Source organism: Stegodyphus dumicola, chromosome 1 (assembly GCF_044657685.1).
Source record: "Stegodyphus dumicola isolate Sdum_Otavi_A_Nest chromosome 1, ASM4465768v1".
Lineage (NCBI taxonomy): Eukaryota > Metazoa > Arthropoda > Arachnida > Araneae > Eresidae > Stegodyphus > Stegodyphus dumicola.
This window is the reverse complement of record NC_140768.1, coordinates 271,759,935-271,780,428: the sequence shown is the minus strand read 5'-3', so window position 1 is coordinate 271,780,428 and position 20,494 is coordinate 271,759,935. Positions and strand designations below refer to the sequence as shown.

The 20,494-nt window shown below is 32.6% G+C and overlaps 1 protein-coding gene across 2 annotated transcripts in view; it reads left to right on the top strand.

Annotated features, from left to right (window-relative positions):
• LOC118180896 (putative sodium-dependent multivitamin transporter) overlaps positions 1 to 20,494 on the top strand; it is a 93,352-nt gene that overhangs the window by 44,174 nt on the left and 28,684 nt on the right. For both annotated transcript variants that reach the window (XM_085806877.1, XM_035349962.2), the window contains exons 2-3: positions 19,228 to 19,605; positions 19,745 to 19,810. In XM_085806877.1, coding sequence (XP_085663003.1) covers positions 19,270 to 19,605; positions 19,745 to 19,810 — 402 coding nt within the window. In that variant the 5' untranslated portion in view covers positions 19,228 to 19,269. The remainder of the gene's footprint in view (positions 1 to 19,227; positions 19,606 to 19,744; positions 19,811 to 20,494) is intronic.

The following is a 20,494-nucleotide window of genomic DNA, read 5'->3' as shown; positions in this document are numbered from 1 at the left end:
GACAATTTCAAACTACAGGAACAGCTATCCGGGGTTTTAGTAGTGGTCGTTCACCATAAAAATCTCTGTTCACGAGGAACCCCACCCGCAGATGACCGGTATATTGCCTTACAGGCCAGAAGAAACAGGCGGCAGACAGCGGGAGAAATCGCTAGACACACGACTCAGGCACGGTGGTGGTCTGTTTGCACGACGCCCGGTACGGTGTGTACCTCTAAGGCGTTCTCTGTGGTGCCGGGAACACCGGAATTGGAGAGACAATGAATGGGGACGAGTACTCTTTACAGATGAGAGCAGATTCAGTCTGAGTAGCGATTCTCATCGCATACTCATCTGAAGAGAGCGGGGAAGCCGCAATCATCCCTCGAACATCATTGAAAGGGACAGATATGGAGGTGGCGGTGTTCTCGTTTGGGGAGACATCATGCTTGGTAGTCGTACAGACCTTCACATCTTCGACGCAGGTTCAGTCAACGGGACCCGTTATTGTAACGAGATTCTTCTTCCATATGTGTGTCTTTTTAGAGGCGCTATGGGTCCGCAGTTTCTTTTCATGGACGACAATGCACCATGTCAGCGCACAGTAGCTGCCGAACAGCTCTTAGAGAGTGAGGATATTGAACGTATGGTTTGGCCGGCACGATCTCCGGATCTCAATCCCATCGAGCATGTATGGGATTTTCTAGGGAGACGCTTGGCAGCTCGTACCTTACCACCAGTAACGATTCCGGAGCTTCGATTGGCGCTGCAAGACGAATGGGCAGCAATGCCTCAACAACTCATTGACACCCTCATTCTCAGCATGGGCAGACGCTGTGAAACCTACCTAGCAGTCAGGGGAGAACATATCCCCTATTAAAGACCGGATTTTTCTTGCTGGACACCCATCACAGGGATGTTTCGGCCTTCAGTCGCATTGCGCTCCATGCTACTTTTTCAATAAAGCTTCTTTTTATCCCTCTGATTTCTCTTTTAGTAAGTGTTGCTTACATTACTCATGTCCTTACGTATTGGGGATCTTACGGTATTAAGTGTGTTGATTTATAAAGCTTTTGTACAAAGTTATATTGAAAAAACCGTCTCGTCCTTAATTTTTGCACACCAGTGTATTTTACAATCAGATTTGAAAAAAAAAAAAAAAAAGAATCCCTTATTCTGTCTGTGATATATGTCCGTTGAAATATGGTACCTGAAATTTTGGGCGATTACAACAAGATACAACTTGATACAAAGAAGCAAAAAGACTCATTTAATCCGGTGTACGTGTCGATTATTTTTGCCCTAATAACAATCGATGTGCTTTCAGAAACTTCACTGAGTTTACGAAAGTTCCCAAACCTTTACTGAGCGAATAATATTATAAGATAATCCTAAAAGTGGCTATTGTATAAAATATGGGATAAATTTATCTTTAGTTCAATAATTTGGAAATGATGATAATAATTCATTTACGGATGGCAAAGAATTAGAAACACTCGCATTTTTTTTCAGCAAACGGTGATCCGTCAGTAGCTGAATACATAGGAGTTCTAAAAATTGGTAATTTGTCTCGCTTATGGTTCTCGACGTACGAGATGGCTGTATAAGATTTCAGTGTGTTCCGCGTTTATAACCAGATTTTGAGTTCCCAGCGAATAACACTAAAGAATTTTGTTACTAATAATTGAAGTATAATTTGTTACCCAAGTCTATGAAGATTATGTAATTATAATAAACCTTAAAAGTGCAATTTGCCTAGGGGATCATATTCAGGGATTATATGATAAAAGGATTAGTTAAAACTGACTTTATGTGAAATTTAAAATAGGGAGTATGACAATTTCCTGAAAAGAAAACTACTAGCTTTAAGCAATCATATCATTTCCATAATTAAAAAGAACACTTATAAGTGTGCACACACAAAAAAAAGGTCTTAAATAGATTAAATTCTCCTCTCAACGAAACAAAATGGCGAAGAAATTTTCTTTATCGCAACATTTGCGAAAACTACTTTATCTCTTTTTCTCCTTGTTTACTTCCACGCTTCATGTAATTAATTCACATCTATTCGTTGCCCTGCGTTGGCAACACCTTTTGGAATTGTCATTTACACAATTCGGTCGTCGTCAGAATGCAGCTGACCTACAACTATTTTTTAATGCTTATTTTAACTTAACTGTGTTATAGGATTATTATTAGGTATTTATGTATGGATATTTAATTATTATGTGTTTACAGTTTGGTTTGTATAAACTGAGAATAGTTGAATTTATTAAAGTTATTTCAAAACGAAACTTCTCTTTCAACTTTGGAGCCATTTGATTAAACGGTCAGTAAATGCACCTCCTTTGAATTAACATTTTCCCATTATTTCATTTTATGTACACGAATAGCTATTTTTAAGGCAATAAACGATGGTAGTGTATTTTATGTCAAATGATGAGCTCAATTATTTCTACCCAGTAGATTTCTTTGAAGTAACTCATGTTCATTAATGCAGTTACACAGTTCGCCTGCAGTTTTAGGATTAATTTTTAACAAATCCCAGTAATTCTACCAAGTAATAATTGACAGTATTTATTACTACGACATTAAAGCTTGTTTTTGTAAAATATCGTCTGTTTATGGGTAGAATTTTCTATGCAGTTAATCTTTTGCTTTGATCCAGGGAACATGTGTCATGATTCTATAGCTGAAACGAAGATGGAATTTATGCATGCCATGATTTGACCCAAACTTCAGATATCCATCCTGATACTTTCAAACAAGTTATGACTGAAGATAAAACTTGATGCTTTTTTATGATGCTGAGACAAAACGGCAGTCATTATCTGAGACTGAAAAAAGCTCATTATGACCACAAAATTTCAGTGTCGGAAATCAAAGCTAGCATTGGGTCGTAGCCCGGCTCGGGTACTATAACATCCGGTATCATAACACTATCTGCACTGTAAAAAAAAACCTCGAAGTTTTCAGACAAAAGTCTTGTATAGTTACAGAAATGCGAACAATTACGAAGGAAATACCTGTAACGAACACAGAACCAAACGAAATTGTAAACTCTACAGGAATTTTTCAAGAAGTTTTGCTTAGATTTTGTCCGTAGCGTGTGATCACGTGGCTTAAAACGGCTGAGAGAGAAGAACCAATCAGGAAGAAGGTGGAAAAACAGCGTCTTAGCGGGAGAGTTCAACGATAGTCGCCATCTTAGCCATTATTTTTGCAATGGTCGAGGTAAGTTCGAAATAGTGTTTGACGTGTATTTTACTAATTTTATGTAATGTATTTGTTATGTTCTTTACACTATCTATAATTAAATTCTTTTAATGTTTAGCTTATAATTCTAATGCTCCTAAATAAACCTGTGTTGAATTATTGTTAGAGTTCAAATCACAGAGCTTGTGTTCCATTTAGTAAAATAACAACTTTTATTCGTTATATCTGCAGGTGTCTGCAGTTAAACTGCTCATATTTATAAACAGAAACAAATTTGTTAATATGTTAGTTTAAAAACAAATAAGCTTAATATTAATGTTCTATCTATAGTCTAATAATTTCTCATGTTAAATATTTATGTATCTTTTAAAACATATCGCGTTAGAATATTCATATTTTTCATTTTGTTGACAGATGTAACATTATTATTCCATGTTATCATTACATGTTATCATTAATCCCAGCGTGAACTGCTTTAGAATATTTTTCAGAGCATTATTACACTATGTATGTTATTATTAATCTCAACAAAAAAGAAAAAATAAATGTAATATATTTAAAAAATTCGACAAAATAATTTAACATACATTAAAAATGGAATGTTATTTCATTAATACATGCGATAAGTTCGCCTTAAAAGATTATATAGTCGGATAGCAATTACATATTTGTAAAAGTATTCAATGTATATTATTTTTTGTGTTAAAGATAGTTTTAATCCAGGACAGTCTTTACCAACTTATAAAGCATCTATTAAGTTACATTATAACCAACATTTACAAAAGGCAATAATCGAAATGCCATGACTTTGACATATTTTTAACTATGATGTAACATACTAGGAACATTAAAGAAAAAAAATTCTATTTTTTCCTTTATGCTTGTTGAAAAGTAAAATATTAATAAAATGGTACAACATTCATTCTAGTACTTACAATGTAAATTTACATATAAATTTACTATAAATTTTGGTGCAAAGTTCATTATAAAATGCATTTGCTAATATTTAATAGTTATAGCATTCAATATCAAATCATGGAAATTTAAATAATGATACGTCAGTTGCATATATTAATTTCAATACTCAGCTCAATGCCAAATTTCTTCTATATCTGAGATAACATGTATTTTTTTAGAATAATTCTTTTGTGCCATCTTTTCATTTAAAAATCTCTTTGAGATATATTTTAATGTAAATTATTTTCAAAATTATCCTCATTAGAATGTTGTTCTCTTTATTATGTTTGAAACTGCCGTTACGCTAAAAAATATATTCAGAAAACTATTTATTGCTGAATGTTTAAAATAAGTTCTACTGCTCCTTTTTCACAAAGAGTATCCATTTGAATTGCAGTTGGTTTTAATTAATCGTTGGTTGTATTTTTAAGAACTACTTGATAAAATTCAACAAATTAGTTCAATATATGAGTTCATCTGAAAAACCTAAAATTTTTATTCCAATTCTGTCATGTGTATATATTTCAAGAATGAAAAAGAATTACAAATTCACTATCCAACAATACTGAGTAATATAAGTTGTTGATATAGCCAAACTTAAAATGACCCATTTTAAAACCAGATTAAATAAATCATCGCGTATTTTCGGTCATCGAATTTCTTTGGCGTTAAAAGTGTCATAGATTTAGTAAATCCAAGGGTCAAGGTAAGCTCAGATATTTTTTTTCATAGTTCATATTTGCTAAGTTATAAATTTTGCTGATGCAAAAGTTATGTAACTTATGCAAACATATGCTTAGAGTATTTGAACTAGTGTTGAAAAATCACTGGAATTTAAAATGTAATTGACAGTATGCCTTAAAGCTTGTTTTGGTAAAAGCATATTTATGGGTGCCCCTTGGCAAAAATTGGCGATTTTTGGCAGTACATGGAACCGAGTTTGTGCAATTCTTTGACCATGTTATTTTGGCTTGTGTAGCGACGATTTGTGTGCCAAAAACCGCCGCTACACGAAGACAAGAGATTGCACATACTCGGTATCCATGTACACATCGACCTATTTTCACTTAAAAAAAATCTGCAAATTTTACAAACTTGGCATCGCGCACTCCCTTGACTTTATCCATGTACACATCTACCTATTTTCACTTAAGAAAACATCAGAGAATTGCACTAACTTGCGCTCCCTTGATAATACAGGGAGCACCCTTCAATATACTCTAAATGTTGTTTTTCATAAATTAAAACATTTTAGGCATTTAAGATATCTTCCTGGAAGTTACAACTAAATGAATGACTCTTAAGCATAAAAATATCAAATTTTTGTGCTTAAGTGTAGAAGGAGTTATACACTTTTTAAATAACAGTGTCAGAAAAATATACTTTTTAAAATATGTAAACCATTGTTTGAAGTACAGAAAAACCTTCTTTAGCAACTATACCTCTTTAAGTGACTATGTCAAGTATTCTGGTGATACAAACATTGATTTTAATTATCACTGAGAATCATGCTTTGTGAAGTAACCACCTCCATTAAATATCAAAATTGTACAAAATTATGGAAGGTTATAGAGAGGTTTTACTGTATACTTAAAGTATATCATATCACTGATAGATATTGATGATGTAAAAGATATTATCTAATCATAAATATTTCAAGCATTAAATAGCTTAGTGTAAGTCAATAAGTTTTCAGATTCTGACTTTGTACCCTGTCTTTCACTATGTAATATTTTTCTAGCAACTGTGTTAAGTACCATTAAGTAAGTTTCTGTATTAAATACTACTTAATGTAATCAGGTATCATCTGTTCTGTCTGTAAAACTTAATCGTAATAAGCGAACAAATGAATATCTGTAAAACTAAAGATGACACTCTATGTAAAAAATACAAGTATTAAAATGTCTATGAGAGGAACATTTAAAATATTAAATCCACGATCAATTTTTGCGACATCTAAGATAGAAAATACCCAAACTGACTAGTTAATTCAGAGGATGAATGCATGTAACATCATTGTTCATGTGTTTGTTAATTGTGTAAGTTTTGAAGTTCATGCATTAATTGTTGATAACTATATTATTGGCCTTATATATATACTTGCATTTCAAAATTTTGTATATTTTGCCAGTGAGCTAAGTATTAAATGCTGTTACGTATAAGTTCATATTATGTGGAAAAGTAGTTTTTGATCTAACACTTTCTGAGAATTTTTTAATGTTGATCATCAAGCTTAAGGCATACGGCTGAAATTACCAGTATTAACCATAATTTAATTATTCTCCTATTTCAGCGTTTCTCAAACTTTTTTTGAATAGAGATTATGTGAATTATCATAATTTGTGAATCACCTTGCTGCTGTTCCCTTCGAAAGCAATTTTTTAGCATATATTACTACTAGTACACTTATATTTTTAATATATAATTAAAATCCGTTATATTTTATAATTAAGTCCATTGAAGAAAAGTTATATTTCTAATATTTCAAGATTATTAATGAGAAGGATGATTTGTAATTCTTGCATGGCTCTTCTATATTTGGATATATGATGGTAAGACCACAGTCTTAGTGGATATATGATAGTATATTTGGATATATGGTGGTAAGTACCACAGTTATACTGCTTTAAATCCATCTTTTACTGCTAAGACTGAGTGGGAAGTCTGTAAGTAGGGTAACCAATAATAAATTTCATAAAATGTCTATCTTACGAGAAAAGGTGATAGATGATTGTCATATGTAACTTTTTAAACTCTGAGATTTTTCAACTAAATTTTTTTGTCTCCTTTGGAAACTTCGGAGGACCACGAGGGCAAGCTGTATGATCCACAGATTGAAAAGTGCTACCTTAATACATTTCAATTTCTAGAGAAATTAATCTTAAAAAAAATCTGATCATTATTAAAACTACTTTACAAATTTATTTTATATTACAAATAAATATAGTAAATATCTAATAAACCTCAAATTATTTTCTGCAAAATGAATTATTTAAATTTGTACTGCTTTTGCTTCAAAAATGCAGGATACATGCAATTTATGATTTCATGAAAGGACCAAAAGGAATCTTGTTTGCAATTTAATTATTTAATTTTAAAAAAGATTTAAATCATTTGGAATATGTGCAAGTGCATGCAATTATTATGAAGAGATTTTGAATTAAAATGTCACATAACAAATTTAGAATATGTTATGTACTTCTAACGAATGTGATTTTTTCTTTATTTAGGAGCCATGCTTTGAATCCTAAGAAGAAGAGGACTGCACCTTCACAATATGATTAATTAAAAATAACAATAATATAAATTTTACTTATTTTTTATTTTATTTTCCTTTTGGATAGTTTTCAAATAAAAATAAACCTATTTTTGTTTCTATATTCTGTGCATTGGAATAAAGAGTTCCCCCCCCCAGTGTTCACTGATATGCATGTAAAAGAATTGTGTGCAAAATTAAATCAATTTTTGTTTGTCACATTCATTTTTCACAGTATGTACAATTTTCAAGATCTACAATAGAAGATTCATTGTAGCATAAGTCATTTTTTTCTGTGTATTTTAAATATAAGATCTGTTTTTGTATATATCAACATTTTCCATACCTTTTTCTTATTTAATTTATAAAAACGTTAAAATATAATAAAATCAAAATAAGTGTATATCTATTTTTCAAGTTGGGTAAGGAGGAGAGGCATGATCTAGCAAAGGTAAAATGGTTGAGAACCACTAATATATGGTATTAAAAGTATTTTCATTTCTGCATTAAATTGCTGGAACCAAATAGATCTTTTATATTATCTTTAATAGTTTTTGTCAACTAAATCTAATCTTGCAAGATGTAGTTATGCATAACGAAATTCATTATTATGAATTATATTGACTGTTAATTATAGATCTTCACGCTAACTGTATATGTTAGGAGTGAAATGCATTGCAATATCCAATATTTTCAAAATATGATATTTTTTTTAAAAAAATATATGATTATGGAATATTACATTAAAATGAAATGGTTCCTTATGTAAGCTGTATGTTACACTAAAAGGCTTCATTGAATATTTGTAAAGTAATGAGCAAATACTAAGTAAATATCTTGTGTGAATGAATATTATCTTACAGAATTTTTTATTCCATAAAAATCTATCTAAAAATATAATTTTGTTGAATGAAGATTTAAACATTTTTCCCAAAGATTTAAAAAGTCGTTTGAAATAATGATAACAAAAACATTAATCTGAAGCATTTAATAAATGAATAGAAAATTTTGAGAACAATTAAATCATCCACAGGAATTTTGAAATAATCATCGTGTTTTTGACATCAGTTAAAGAAAGAAAATCTGAGTCATTTTGATTATAGTGATAAATTAGTTTCATTAATAGTAGGATAGAAAATTAAAATTTTAAGGAGCCATTATGCATTATCAATTTTTCATTAAAAAATTTTTAGTTTATTACTACTATCATATCAATTATTAATGCTGAATTCTTTATCTTTAGTTTTTACATTCTTAAGTCTACTTTTCTTAATTTTCTAGGCATAGCAGAGAAAAATATAATTATAGGATCAAGGCATTTCCAAATACGTTATATTTTCTTCCTTAAATTTTTAAGATCATTCTATATTCATCATGTATTATAGACACAGTATCAGGGGATTCTGTTCAATTTTTCAGTTAGAATTTGGGACGAAGTTGTGAAGTCATACCTACATTAAATGCTTGAATTGATTATTTGAAATATGACAAAGCAAGAGAGGGCCATCTGTCCAAGGAAAGGAATATTTTAAGGAAAACTTCATGTTACACAAACATTTACACAGGCAGCCCATTCTCTAGGATTTAAATCTAGAGCCAAATGCTAGTGTTCAGCTTACTGTCTGGCTGCCTGTAGGCAATAAATGTTTTAGTAGAAGGAATACTTGAAAAATTAAATTTAGAACTAACTAATTCTTCAATTTTGTATTCAATGAGAAGAATGTAATTTATTAATAAAGTTTTAAATCTGGGAAAATCCCTGTACAACTGTCCGATTAATTAATCTATTATTTCAATTAATGGTTAGTAGCAGAAGAGATTAAAAAGCATTTATGCCTAAAAGAATTATATGTTGTAATTTAAATGAATAATGCAATTAAGCATGAAAATAATTTTGGATAGCTTGTGATAACTGAATTTAAGTTCATTGTTGAGTTACATCAATAATTTTTTTTAGAATTTGAAAAAATATTTAGAATTGTTTATTGAAACAATTTCATCAAAATATTTTTTACTGTAATCATATCCATTTGCACTCTCTTTAGATTACACTGTTGGGTATAAGGAGAATGATTTGGTTTAGTTTATTTAAGTATGGCAAAGCACACTAAGACTATCTGCCTAAGCGGAGAAATGCCTTCGTGGAGGACTTTCGAAGGGAAACTGACTTATATACATGTTACACATGGAAAAAACCATGAAAATACCCATACAACCAGCCCATTCGCGGGATTTGAACCCCGGACCGAACTACCAGTGTTCAACGGAGGAATTCTAGAATATTACTAATTTATTGCCAAAAAACCATTAAGTCTATAATACACAAGTTTTTTTTCCAACTATTTCATGATGCATATGTAACTTTGAGATGTCTCAAAATTCAATAAAGGAAAGTAATGCAGATGTAATAAAAACATAAAATTTGGGCGTCTTTTTAACATTGGGAATATTTTGAAAGAAAATGTTGTATATCTTTTAGAAAATCTAAGGTATTTTTCCTTAAAAAAAACTTAATAATATTTAATAATAAGTTACATAACTTCCTTTTCCCCACAAATAAATAAATGCAGCATATTTTGTTACAAGCAGTAGCTGTAGACATTCCACATAAAACATATGTTCTACATGTGTAATTATTTATAGTAATATTACAATTAAAATATTTAATATTTGAGAATACATCATTTTTGTATTTTGTATAAGACAAATATGTTCTATATGCATAATTATTTGGAAGAACTTTTAAGTAAATGATCTGCAACTTTTACATATATATCCTTTAAAATTTCACATGAAAATACATGTTCTTACATAATCACTTGCAATAACCTTACAAGCAGAACACTAGTAATCTACAAATATTCCCTTTAGTAATTCACATTCAAAAATTACGATCTACTTACACTATTATTTCCTGTAATCTTTACAGATGTTTACATTGGTAAATCACATATGAAAAACATGTTATACTTACACGATAATTTCCTGTAACATTACAGATCTTTGATCTGTAACCTTTACAGACATATGCTTCGGTAATCAACATACAAAAACTTTGTTATGCCTACGGAATAACTTCCTGTAACATTACATGTCAAACATCTGTAACCATTACAGGTATAATCTCTGTAAAGTTACTAAGAATATTCCTGTTTTGATTACTCAAATAATCCATGGCATCCCAGTTTCCACGACTTTTCTTAGTAACTTTACAGATTTTTTTTTACAGTGTGGAGCACACTGGAGCCGTAATTAAAAGGGACTCCAATACTTTATACTACTCAATTATTCATTTTCTCTTTTTCTTATGAAAGTGAATCGCAATTCCGCATAAAATTCTTTTGATTCGGTAATGTTTTATTTAGCAATAAGTCTAAAAATGAGTGGAGATTTGGGACTCTTAAGAAAAGAAAAGCCTCATCTATATGTCAAAACTTATTTTCTAGGAAGTGCACATTTTGACGTCTTGTTTGTACAAGGGAAGATTTTTGGTCCTTAAAGTACTAGTAGTGATTATCGTAACCCTGCCGCTTCATTCTCTCGTTTATTATCGGCAGTTTCAGTTACTCTTTATTTATAATAGAGCAAGGAAGAATAATTGCTGTTTATGTTCCTAAATGAGCATTAAGTTACAACGATTTTAACATATTAAAGTACTAATATAAACACCTCAAACAATGCTGGTGATTTCGATTTCAAACAGCATAAATTTTGTGTACTCGAATTTTACTAGTGCATTTCTAATGAACAATAATATTTGATAAAATAACTGCAGGATTTCCAAACCTTATGCCCTCGGGCACCATGGCGCCAGCCGTTGTGAGATCACAATAAAAATGTTTTAGTTTTCAATAAAATTCTATGTGAAAGTTTTCTTATTTTTAATGAAATAGAAATTGCATCCAACTCAGATACCAGCACAAAGCAAAATGCGATCAATCTTTTTTATGTGCATGTATTACTAACCTGTCCAACTATAGATTCAGCTTGAAAACATTAATGGTGTCCGCCGTCCAACAGATAGTTCTAGAATGTGCTCTTAGGTACAAAAAGGTTGGGAACCTCTGAAATAGAGTGAGTACTTTAAATCCTCAATCTTAATGAAACATTATGACAAATAGTACAACTGCAAATGTTTAGAAACCAAAAGAACAAGTTGATAATGTTAGTACTGCCGCAATCACATATACCCAAGATTTGATTTACATATTTCTGTTTAGATTACTTTAATTGTATTTGTCGTGACAACTATTGTCCGAAAGAAACTCAAAACCTTAGCTACTCAATAACCATTTTCTTTATACATTTTCCTAAGTATTTCAATAACTTATTAAGATCAAAATAAACATACTATTGCGGTCTACGGGTTAGTGGATTTAGAGTGATTGATGACAACACTTGATGAAGGGTCAAAAACACGATTTATTTGTCAGTATTACACAGGAGAGTTTCAGAGACACGTTTACAGCCTTCAAAAAACCATGCTGAAACAATCAGCAACACAGCCTTCAGGCTACAACGGTGACAACAGCTTCACGGCAAAGTACAGCTCCCGACTCGGCTCGGTCGCTCTCAAGCTAATCTCCGAACGCGAAACACCACTACTGAACTCAAGATACTCTTCACGATAAATTGCTACTCCGCGTACAGGCAGTGCATTTATAGCTTCTGGCCTGCCTTCGAGAACTTTCTCTGGAAGACCAGTATGACTTCGTTTAAGAATATTTTCTCTCTACCTATGGCGTATAGCCAATTTTATCTCCAAATGGATGATTTCAAGACAAATATGACAACCCTGCCTTTCCTTGCCATTTTCTAGCAAGCCTAAACCAGCTTTGCGGGGTAGCTATCTTACCGCAGCTGGGCATTTTGCAACAATACAAATACAACTGTTTAATCTCTTGACCGAATAAAAAAATTCTTGAATAAACATTCACAATTTTTTAAATATAAAATTCTAAGTGTTACTTTGCATATTAAATTCACACGCAAAAAAAAATCACTTAGCTTTATATAATCATCAGTATATACTGTTGCGTGTGTATGGGTTCGTAATAAATTAAATGCAGAAGTCCGATGAAAAGTGAATAAAATTTATTATTACCACAACTAATAAAACAAAATGCTTAAATTTAATCAGATATTCATACAATATTGCAATATCTCACAGTATTTATTTTTTAAACTACTCAAACGTTCAAGAGAACTTAATTAAAAACAGAGAAACGCAGAGGAACCTAATCCAATCTCGCCGCGAATTCGCTACAGTAAACAACAGTTTTCTAAAGCAACTGAGATGTTCTCTGTCTGGCTTTTATAGATTTTTAAATCGGCCGCACTAGATTGTTCCAACAGTTCCTCGAAAGCAAAAAGAGTAGTTATTACGGTTACGTCTAGTCAATTAATATTTATTCGAATTAAATATAAATTAAAAGAGATATTTATTTATTAAATGTTAAATGCACGGGCTGTTGTATTTTTAATTTTCCGGTCTAGTTTTCTCTTAATATTCGTCACGCGCGGCACTGCACGGGGAATAAAACAATTTAATTTATAATTCTACTAACATTAGCTATTTAAATATTAAGTCCGTAAAAATACAAAGAGGAGGTGAAGAATACTTACACAAGCAGACTCCGGGAATCTGGAAGATGAAACAACTTACGCAGTGATGAAGGTTAACTTCCCGAGAGTCAGACTGCTAAATAATTTATGAAACCTGCTCCTAACCTAGTCACTTTTAATATTTACCACCGTTCGAATTCTTCGCAGAGTGGAGCAGTTTACTTTATCGGGCTAAATATCAATTTCTGAAGAGTCTCTTTATACACATGGGAAAACAGAAACACAACGCAGGAATAATTTCACATAATAAATCGGAACCAGTAGTCGATAGACTGTGAGTCTGGAACAGTCTGTTTATACATAGGCAACAGGAATACATGCTAAAAGCATTGCACAGATCGTCGCATTTTTTTCCCAGAGGATTTATGAGTTCATGCGTTTTTCCTATATCACACGCTTAATCATTTAGTATCCATCTCAGGAAAAACCTATACATCTTTCTACTAATTATCCCCAATTAAATGTTGTGTCATCATCTCAGGAAAAACCTGTACACCTTGCTACTAGTTATCACCCGTAATTCCCTCTGTTTCTTTTTTCTTTATTTTCGCTCAGATTGAAAACCCAAAGGGCCTAAAAATACTCTTCTAGCCCCTTCAACAAAACCTCAACTTTCTTTACTCCTTGCCTAATTATTAATTATATAGTTCGACGCAGCCACGCTTCTTTCAAATTATTTGGTCAATTACAGTCTGCCGCGACCTATTTATTCCCAGCTAATTATAACTGTGTAAAAATTAGAATAGGCGCCGCACAACTTTCTTTACCAACAACGTGAGAAAACCCTCAGCGTAATTCGTGCTTGCTGGGGGGAAAAGCATCGAAACACATCATGAGCTGACAAAACTTCTCCTACGATGAACAATATACACTGAAGTGACAAAAGTCATGGGATAGCAATATGCAAATATACAGATGGCAGCAGTATCGCGTAGAAAATGTATAAATGCGAAAAGCTTTGGCAGGGCTTTCATTTGTGTTCAAGTTATTCATGTGAAGAGGGCTTTGACGTGATTATGGCCGCACGACGAGAATTAACAGACTTTGAACGCGGGATGATAGTTGGATCTAGACGCATGGGTCATTCCATTTCGGATATCGTTAGGGAATTCAACATTCCGAGATCCACAGTGTCAAGAGTGTGCCGAGAGTATCTAATTTCAGGCATAACATCCCACCATGGACAGCGCAGTGGCGGACCACCTGCACTTAACGACCGAGACCAGCGACGTCTGCGTAGAGTTGTCAATGTTCACAGACAAGCAACACTGCGTCAAATAACCGCAGAAATCAATGTGGGACGTACGAGGGACGTGTCCGATAGGACAGTGCGGCAAAATTTGTCTTCCTTGGGCTATGCCAGCAGAAGACCGACTCGAGTGCCTTTACTGACAGCACGACATCGCCTGCAGCGACTCTCGTGGGCTCGTGAGCATATCGGTTGGTCCCTAAACGAATGGAAAATCGTGGCTTGGTCAGATGAGTCATGATTTCAGTTGGTAAGAGCTGCTCGTAGGGTTCGAGTGTGGCGCAGACCCCACGAAGCCATGGACCCAAGTTGTCAACAAGGCACTGTTCAAGCTGGTGGTGGTTCCATAATGGTCTGGGCTGTTTTTACATGGCATGGACTCGGTCCTCTGGTGCAACTGAACAGATCATTGACTGGAAATGGATACCTTTAGCTACTTGGAGATCACTTACAGCCATTCATGGACTTCACGTACTTAAACAACGATGGTATTTTTATGGATGACAATGCGCCATGTCACCGGGCCACAATTGTTCGCGATTGGTTAGAAGAACATTCTGGACAATTCCAGCGAATGATCTGGCCACCTAGATCGCCCGACATGAATCCCATCGAACATTTATGGGACATCATCGAGGGGTCAGTTCGTGTCCAAAACCCTGCACCGTCAACACTTTCACAATTATGGACGTCTATAGAGGCAGCATGGCTCAATATTACTGCAAGGGACTTCCAACGACTTGTTGAGTCCATGCCACGTCGAGTTGCTGCACTTCGCCGGGCAAAAGGAGGATCGACAAAATATTAGGAGGTATCCCATGACTTTTATCACAGTGTAGTTGTCTACATCTTGCATTTGCATCACACATCAAGGAACACATAACAATAAATTGCGCCTATCTTCAAACCAAGACTTATTTTACAAAACCTGCAGTCTACACGGAAACAATCTTAAACTCCCTTCAAGGCATCCAAATCACGGCCGTAAGAAGTCTTTATCAAAACGCCGTTTCCTGCAGACAGCCCAGTAGCCAAGTTCCCATTAAGGAAAAGGAAAACAATTTCACGTTCTTTACTAATCTCACTTGATATCGAAGTAGCATTTGACATAATACACTGGGCAGATACATTAAATATACTCAAATCTGTTCATTGTCCAAACCAATTATTTCTACTACTAAAGGACTACTTCCATAATAAGACTCTTAAATATACTTCAAATTCTGGAATCAGTACATTTAATATCACAAGAGGATATACACAAGGATCTTGCTTGGGCCCAACAATCTGGAACTTACTAGCAAATGAAATCTTAATAACCTTCGACAATATCCCTCACAACAAAACACCCAAAAACAAACAAACTTCTCACACTATCAAACGCAATCAAAATAACAACAACAAAAACTTGGAGAGTATCTTCACAATTACAAAAAATCTGATGTGTACACCACATGACTTCCTTGTACGGAATATTAAATTATACGCATTTTTCTTGCATTTTATTTAAACTTATTAGATTGAATTAAATCTACTTCGCAGACAGCGCATAAACCACAATACAATAAATGCATTCTTTAACATTCACTCTATTTGTTTACCATAGCAACACTTTTGCGCTAGGTTCACTTAACAGTATTATATTTCGTTCATATCAGTTGAAGCCAGGCTATGCTATTTCTTAGTTTTTGAATTAAGTTGTAATTCCAACCGGATCTTCCAACAAGAGAAGATCCTGCATTTTATTTTACTTTTTGCTTCTTATCAATTCAGTTTATTAAAAATTTCTTATCTCTTTGCGTTTCATTGAATTTAATTTTAATTATTTTAGTTACTTTATTTGTTTATTTTTTTTCACCTTTCCACAGGCCTTCCATAGACTCCGACTCTTCTAATTTCAGAAACTAAGCCCTTTGGTAAATCTCAAGTAAAGACTGTGTTGGTGACTTATCTTGATTTAAAAAGGTTTAAAAATAATTTATTCCTGAAATGAACTCTATATTAGCTAAATAAATAATCGATAGGCTTCTGATAATAATTCAGGTCGTTAGGCCTAAAGAAACGATCTCACGAATAACTGGTTTCCGTTGTGTGACAGTGCGCCTTCACGCTATACGCTTCTCTTCAAGCAGTTTCTAATGAAAAAATGAAAAAAAAAAGGGTCACAATTTTCACCCCCCCCCCTCAGTTCACCAAATTTTACATCTGTTGACTACTATCGCTATAACTTGAGTGTTAAAGAGTCCTCTAAAGGATTTCTATGAAAGAATCGAAAGGTCGAAAGGCTATTTATTGGAGGCTAAAAAAGTAAAAATGCTTTTTTTCTGTAACTTTCAATCTTAGATGAACTTAGTCCTGAAATTTTGTAAACGAAATGCGTATGTCATTTGCACAGAGATTTTCTTATCAAATTCGAAGATATTAGATATTTCAGTACTATTATATTGAGTCGTAAACTGTAAAAAAGTTTTACAATGCAGACCAAATGAATTTTTGTCATCTTATGATTAGACTTGTCATTGTATGATCACTGACGATGAAACTTGTGCAGAAAAAGATTGCTAAAACTCCAAACTCACAATTATTTATAATCATGATAAGTTTTTTTTAACTCGTGCGGTTTTAAAATTTGCTCTTATAGTTGTAAATGCTAATGCATTTGAAGTGTAGTAGTCCTTTAATTTTCATCCTGTGTTTTTTTACTTTCTATACGAGAACGTTCGCTTATTAATTTAACACATTAGTTGAAATAAAAATAAAAGTTTAAAACCCATTTTTAACTACAAATGTTAAATATTATCTTTTAACAACTTAAATGAACCGAAAAAATCACAAGGAAAATGATGAAATTGTTCGCTCCAAAAATATTCCCGAGCAATTTGTTGTTAAAAAAAAAAAAAAAAAAAAAAAGAAAAAAAAAAAAAAAAAGAAATACGAGTATCTTGGATTCCTAAAGTGCCATCAATCAAAAGGTGGGTTGAAGCTGCTACCACTAGCATCCTGGGCGTACGGCGAGTGACAAATCCACCATTTGTTCCTTATGTTTGAATTTAAGAACCCGATGTAAACAAATGCAACAAAAACCTGAGCTAGATACCTAAAATTATTTTTATAATTAGGTATAATATTATTTAATACTTTATGAGTAATAACAAAAATTCAGAACTAGATATATAAAGTAGATCTTTTCTGCTATATCACAACACACTCCAGAGAAGTTTCTGTAAAAAGATACATTTGTGAATATTCTTTATGAACCACTTTTAAATCAAATGTTGTTTATACCTCTTATAAAAATGTTCATGTTTCCGAACTAAGTACTGTCAACAAAAAGTTTTTAAAATTTCTGATGTTTAAAAACATTTCACCTTATTCAAAATGAATTAATAACAGAAAGATGTTTTCTCGGATTATTTTAAATTGCCACATGTATCTTTCTACAGAACATTGTTTGGCACCTCTTGTCTAATAACAGAAAAGATTCCACAAATGTATCTAATTCCAAATTTTGTTTTTCAATTCTTAAGTAAGTCTGGTATGATATGTTCGCTTTTTACTGTGCATTAGTTTTCATGATTACGAACTGCATGAGACTATTTTTAAATGCGGTCGAGGATAATTCTTAAATTTCACGTTCGGAATGACAGAGCGAATGGTCATTTAGCTGTCTCATCAGCAAGAACTTTACTTAGAATGCACCTCATGAAACTATCTATTGGTCCCTGTGGGGTGTAGGAAGTTACAAACATCCACGTTTTTCTATGATTCGGACCAGGTACAACCATACTGTAGCCGGTTCCGCTAACAATAATGCTAACCAGTAGAGTATATCAGGATTATTTTCATCAATTTATAAATTTAAAAATGTTTTCTTCTTTTAGAAATTAAAAGAGCAGAAACTTGAGCTCACATGATCTTTGAGATAGTTATAAACGCTTAAAATAATTCCTTTTTTCCTTTTGGCAATATACTCGTTTGAAATCAATTTAAAGTAAAATAATCAGTAAGCATGCACTAAATTTTTAAGCTTTTAACTAGCAAGCATTCTTCTGAAATAGTAAGAATCATCAAACCTTTCAGCTTACAATTAAGAGTGTAGGGATTTATATTTATTTTAACTAACAAGTGAAAGTTTAATTTCAAACTTTCCTATAGGCCTTTATTCCCCTGATTGTCAGTGCCAGAATATTTAAATTTTACAGCGCGCGTGGGGGAATGCAAATTTTTACTTTGAAGAAAGTATTTAAAAGCTGAATTTAAATGGGAAAAAAAGAGAGTTGGGCTACAACCGCCACCTCTGCCATAGATACGGTTGCTTATTGCTGGTTCATGTGGCTTAATTGCATTTAATTGCTGCCACTAATTTCGAAGGGGTGGGGGTTAGTAACAGGATCTCGCTGAGCCCTGTAGTTTAGTTCTATCACTTGTTAATACCTTCAAATTTTAGTTTCATTATTTGATTTTCAGTTACCTCCCAAGCAGAGGCGAAGTTTGTTAGCTCGAGTTGACGCATTGTAAATTTTAGTCAGTGCAATTTTTTCTATTTCCTTGTATAAATAAAAGTCTTAAAGAGAAATTTAGTGTATAAAAAAGCAATTCATAGTTAAGGTGTAGGAAAATACGGTTCTTGCCTTTAATAATATTCTGCGTGTCAAGACCCAAAACTGGGACTGTTTCCATGTTTTCAATAGTGGGCTAAACTTTGGGAAAAGTATACTGATGCTCACTGAAAACAGTTAAAAATTTAAAATATAAGTGTAAAGTATATTATGATTGCTTAAAAATAAATCCGATTATTTTGGGGTATCCTTCGTAATTTTAGTAGACACAAGATCAATATCTTAAGTTTCTCTCTTGTCTAAATTTTTTTATCTATTTTTAAGCCAATTTCTTAGTTTTACAAATTTTAATATACACACATAATACTTTTGATACGTTTTTTTAGATTTTGGTTAAGAAACTTTGAAAATCAAGTCATTCTGCAACCATGTCTGGCCTTCTTGGAGTCACTGACTATGTGGTGATCAGCTTGATGTTGGCAGTATCGGCGTCCGTGGGTCTTTTCTTCCGTTTCACAGGTGGACGGCAAAAAACAACACACGAGTTCTTAATGGCCGGAAAGAATATGAGCATCTGGCCAGTGGCATTCAGTCTGATGGCGACCTACATGTCGGCTATTTCCGTGCTGGGATTGCCAGCGGAGACATATATGTACGGAACTCAGTTTGTGATGTGGATGATCGGTATGCCATTCGGTGGTCTCGTGGCTGCCTATGGATTTCTACCAGTCTTCTTCGATATGGAAGTCTCCACAGCTTATGAGGTAATTGTTATTCGACTAAAATCATAGCTAAGAATCAGTTTAAGGACCCATTTAAGAATAGCATTACATTTATTCCAAAAATATTACATTTAAGATTTTAAAATTAAAAACAGATAATATAAAACTTAATTTTTTCCAGTACCTAGAGAAGAGATTTGGAAAAATGACAAGAACTATTGCTTCGCTTCTTTTTACTGTGCAAATGGTAAGTTATGGCTATTTATAATATTTTCCACGCTGAAGAGTAAAATAAAATTTTCTGTTGTATTTTTCAACACAAAATTCTTATTACTACCAGAGGTATATTAGTCTATTTGTCTCGAAACTCATTTTTTGTCCGTATCACTATTGTGTTCGAAACAGTTTTAAAACTACTACCTTTAAATGTCATCGCCATATATAATTTTCAAAGAAATTATTTTTTTAATAATGACGAATATGTGTATTTGTATGTTCCTCGCATTGCGGTAAAAAAAACGCCATCTATAACCATCAAGTTTTGAATACAAGGTTGTCGCCCATCCGAACAATGTGCGCCTGGAAGTACGGATTTCCAATTTCCAATTTGTTTTTTACTTATTGCGAATAAACTGGTCTTTTTAAACAAATATTTTAATGGAACGTTAAGTTAATGCATTAAAATTTGTTATTGAAAATTTGTTTATAATCGGTTACGAAATTTATGTACTAATTGTTTAAGAAATGTCTTTCCTGTGATGCAAGAAATAATTTATTTTCCATTTGATCTTCAGTCTGAATCCTTAATATAGGAAGTATTTCATAAGTACCAAACGTGATAACCGTAACATAAAAAATAACTATAAAAGAAATTTATTAAATCGAATTTTAAAATGTATATAAATTCTGAATTTAATCATAATAGTGCATA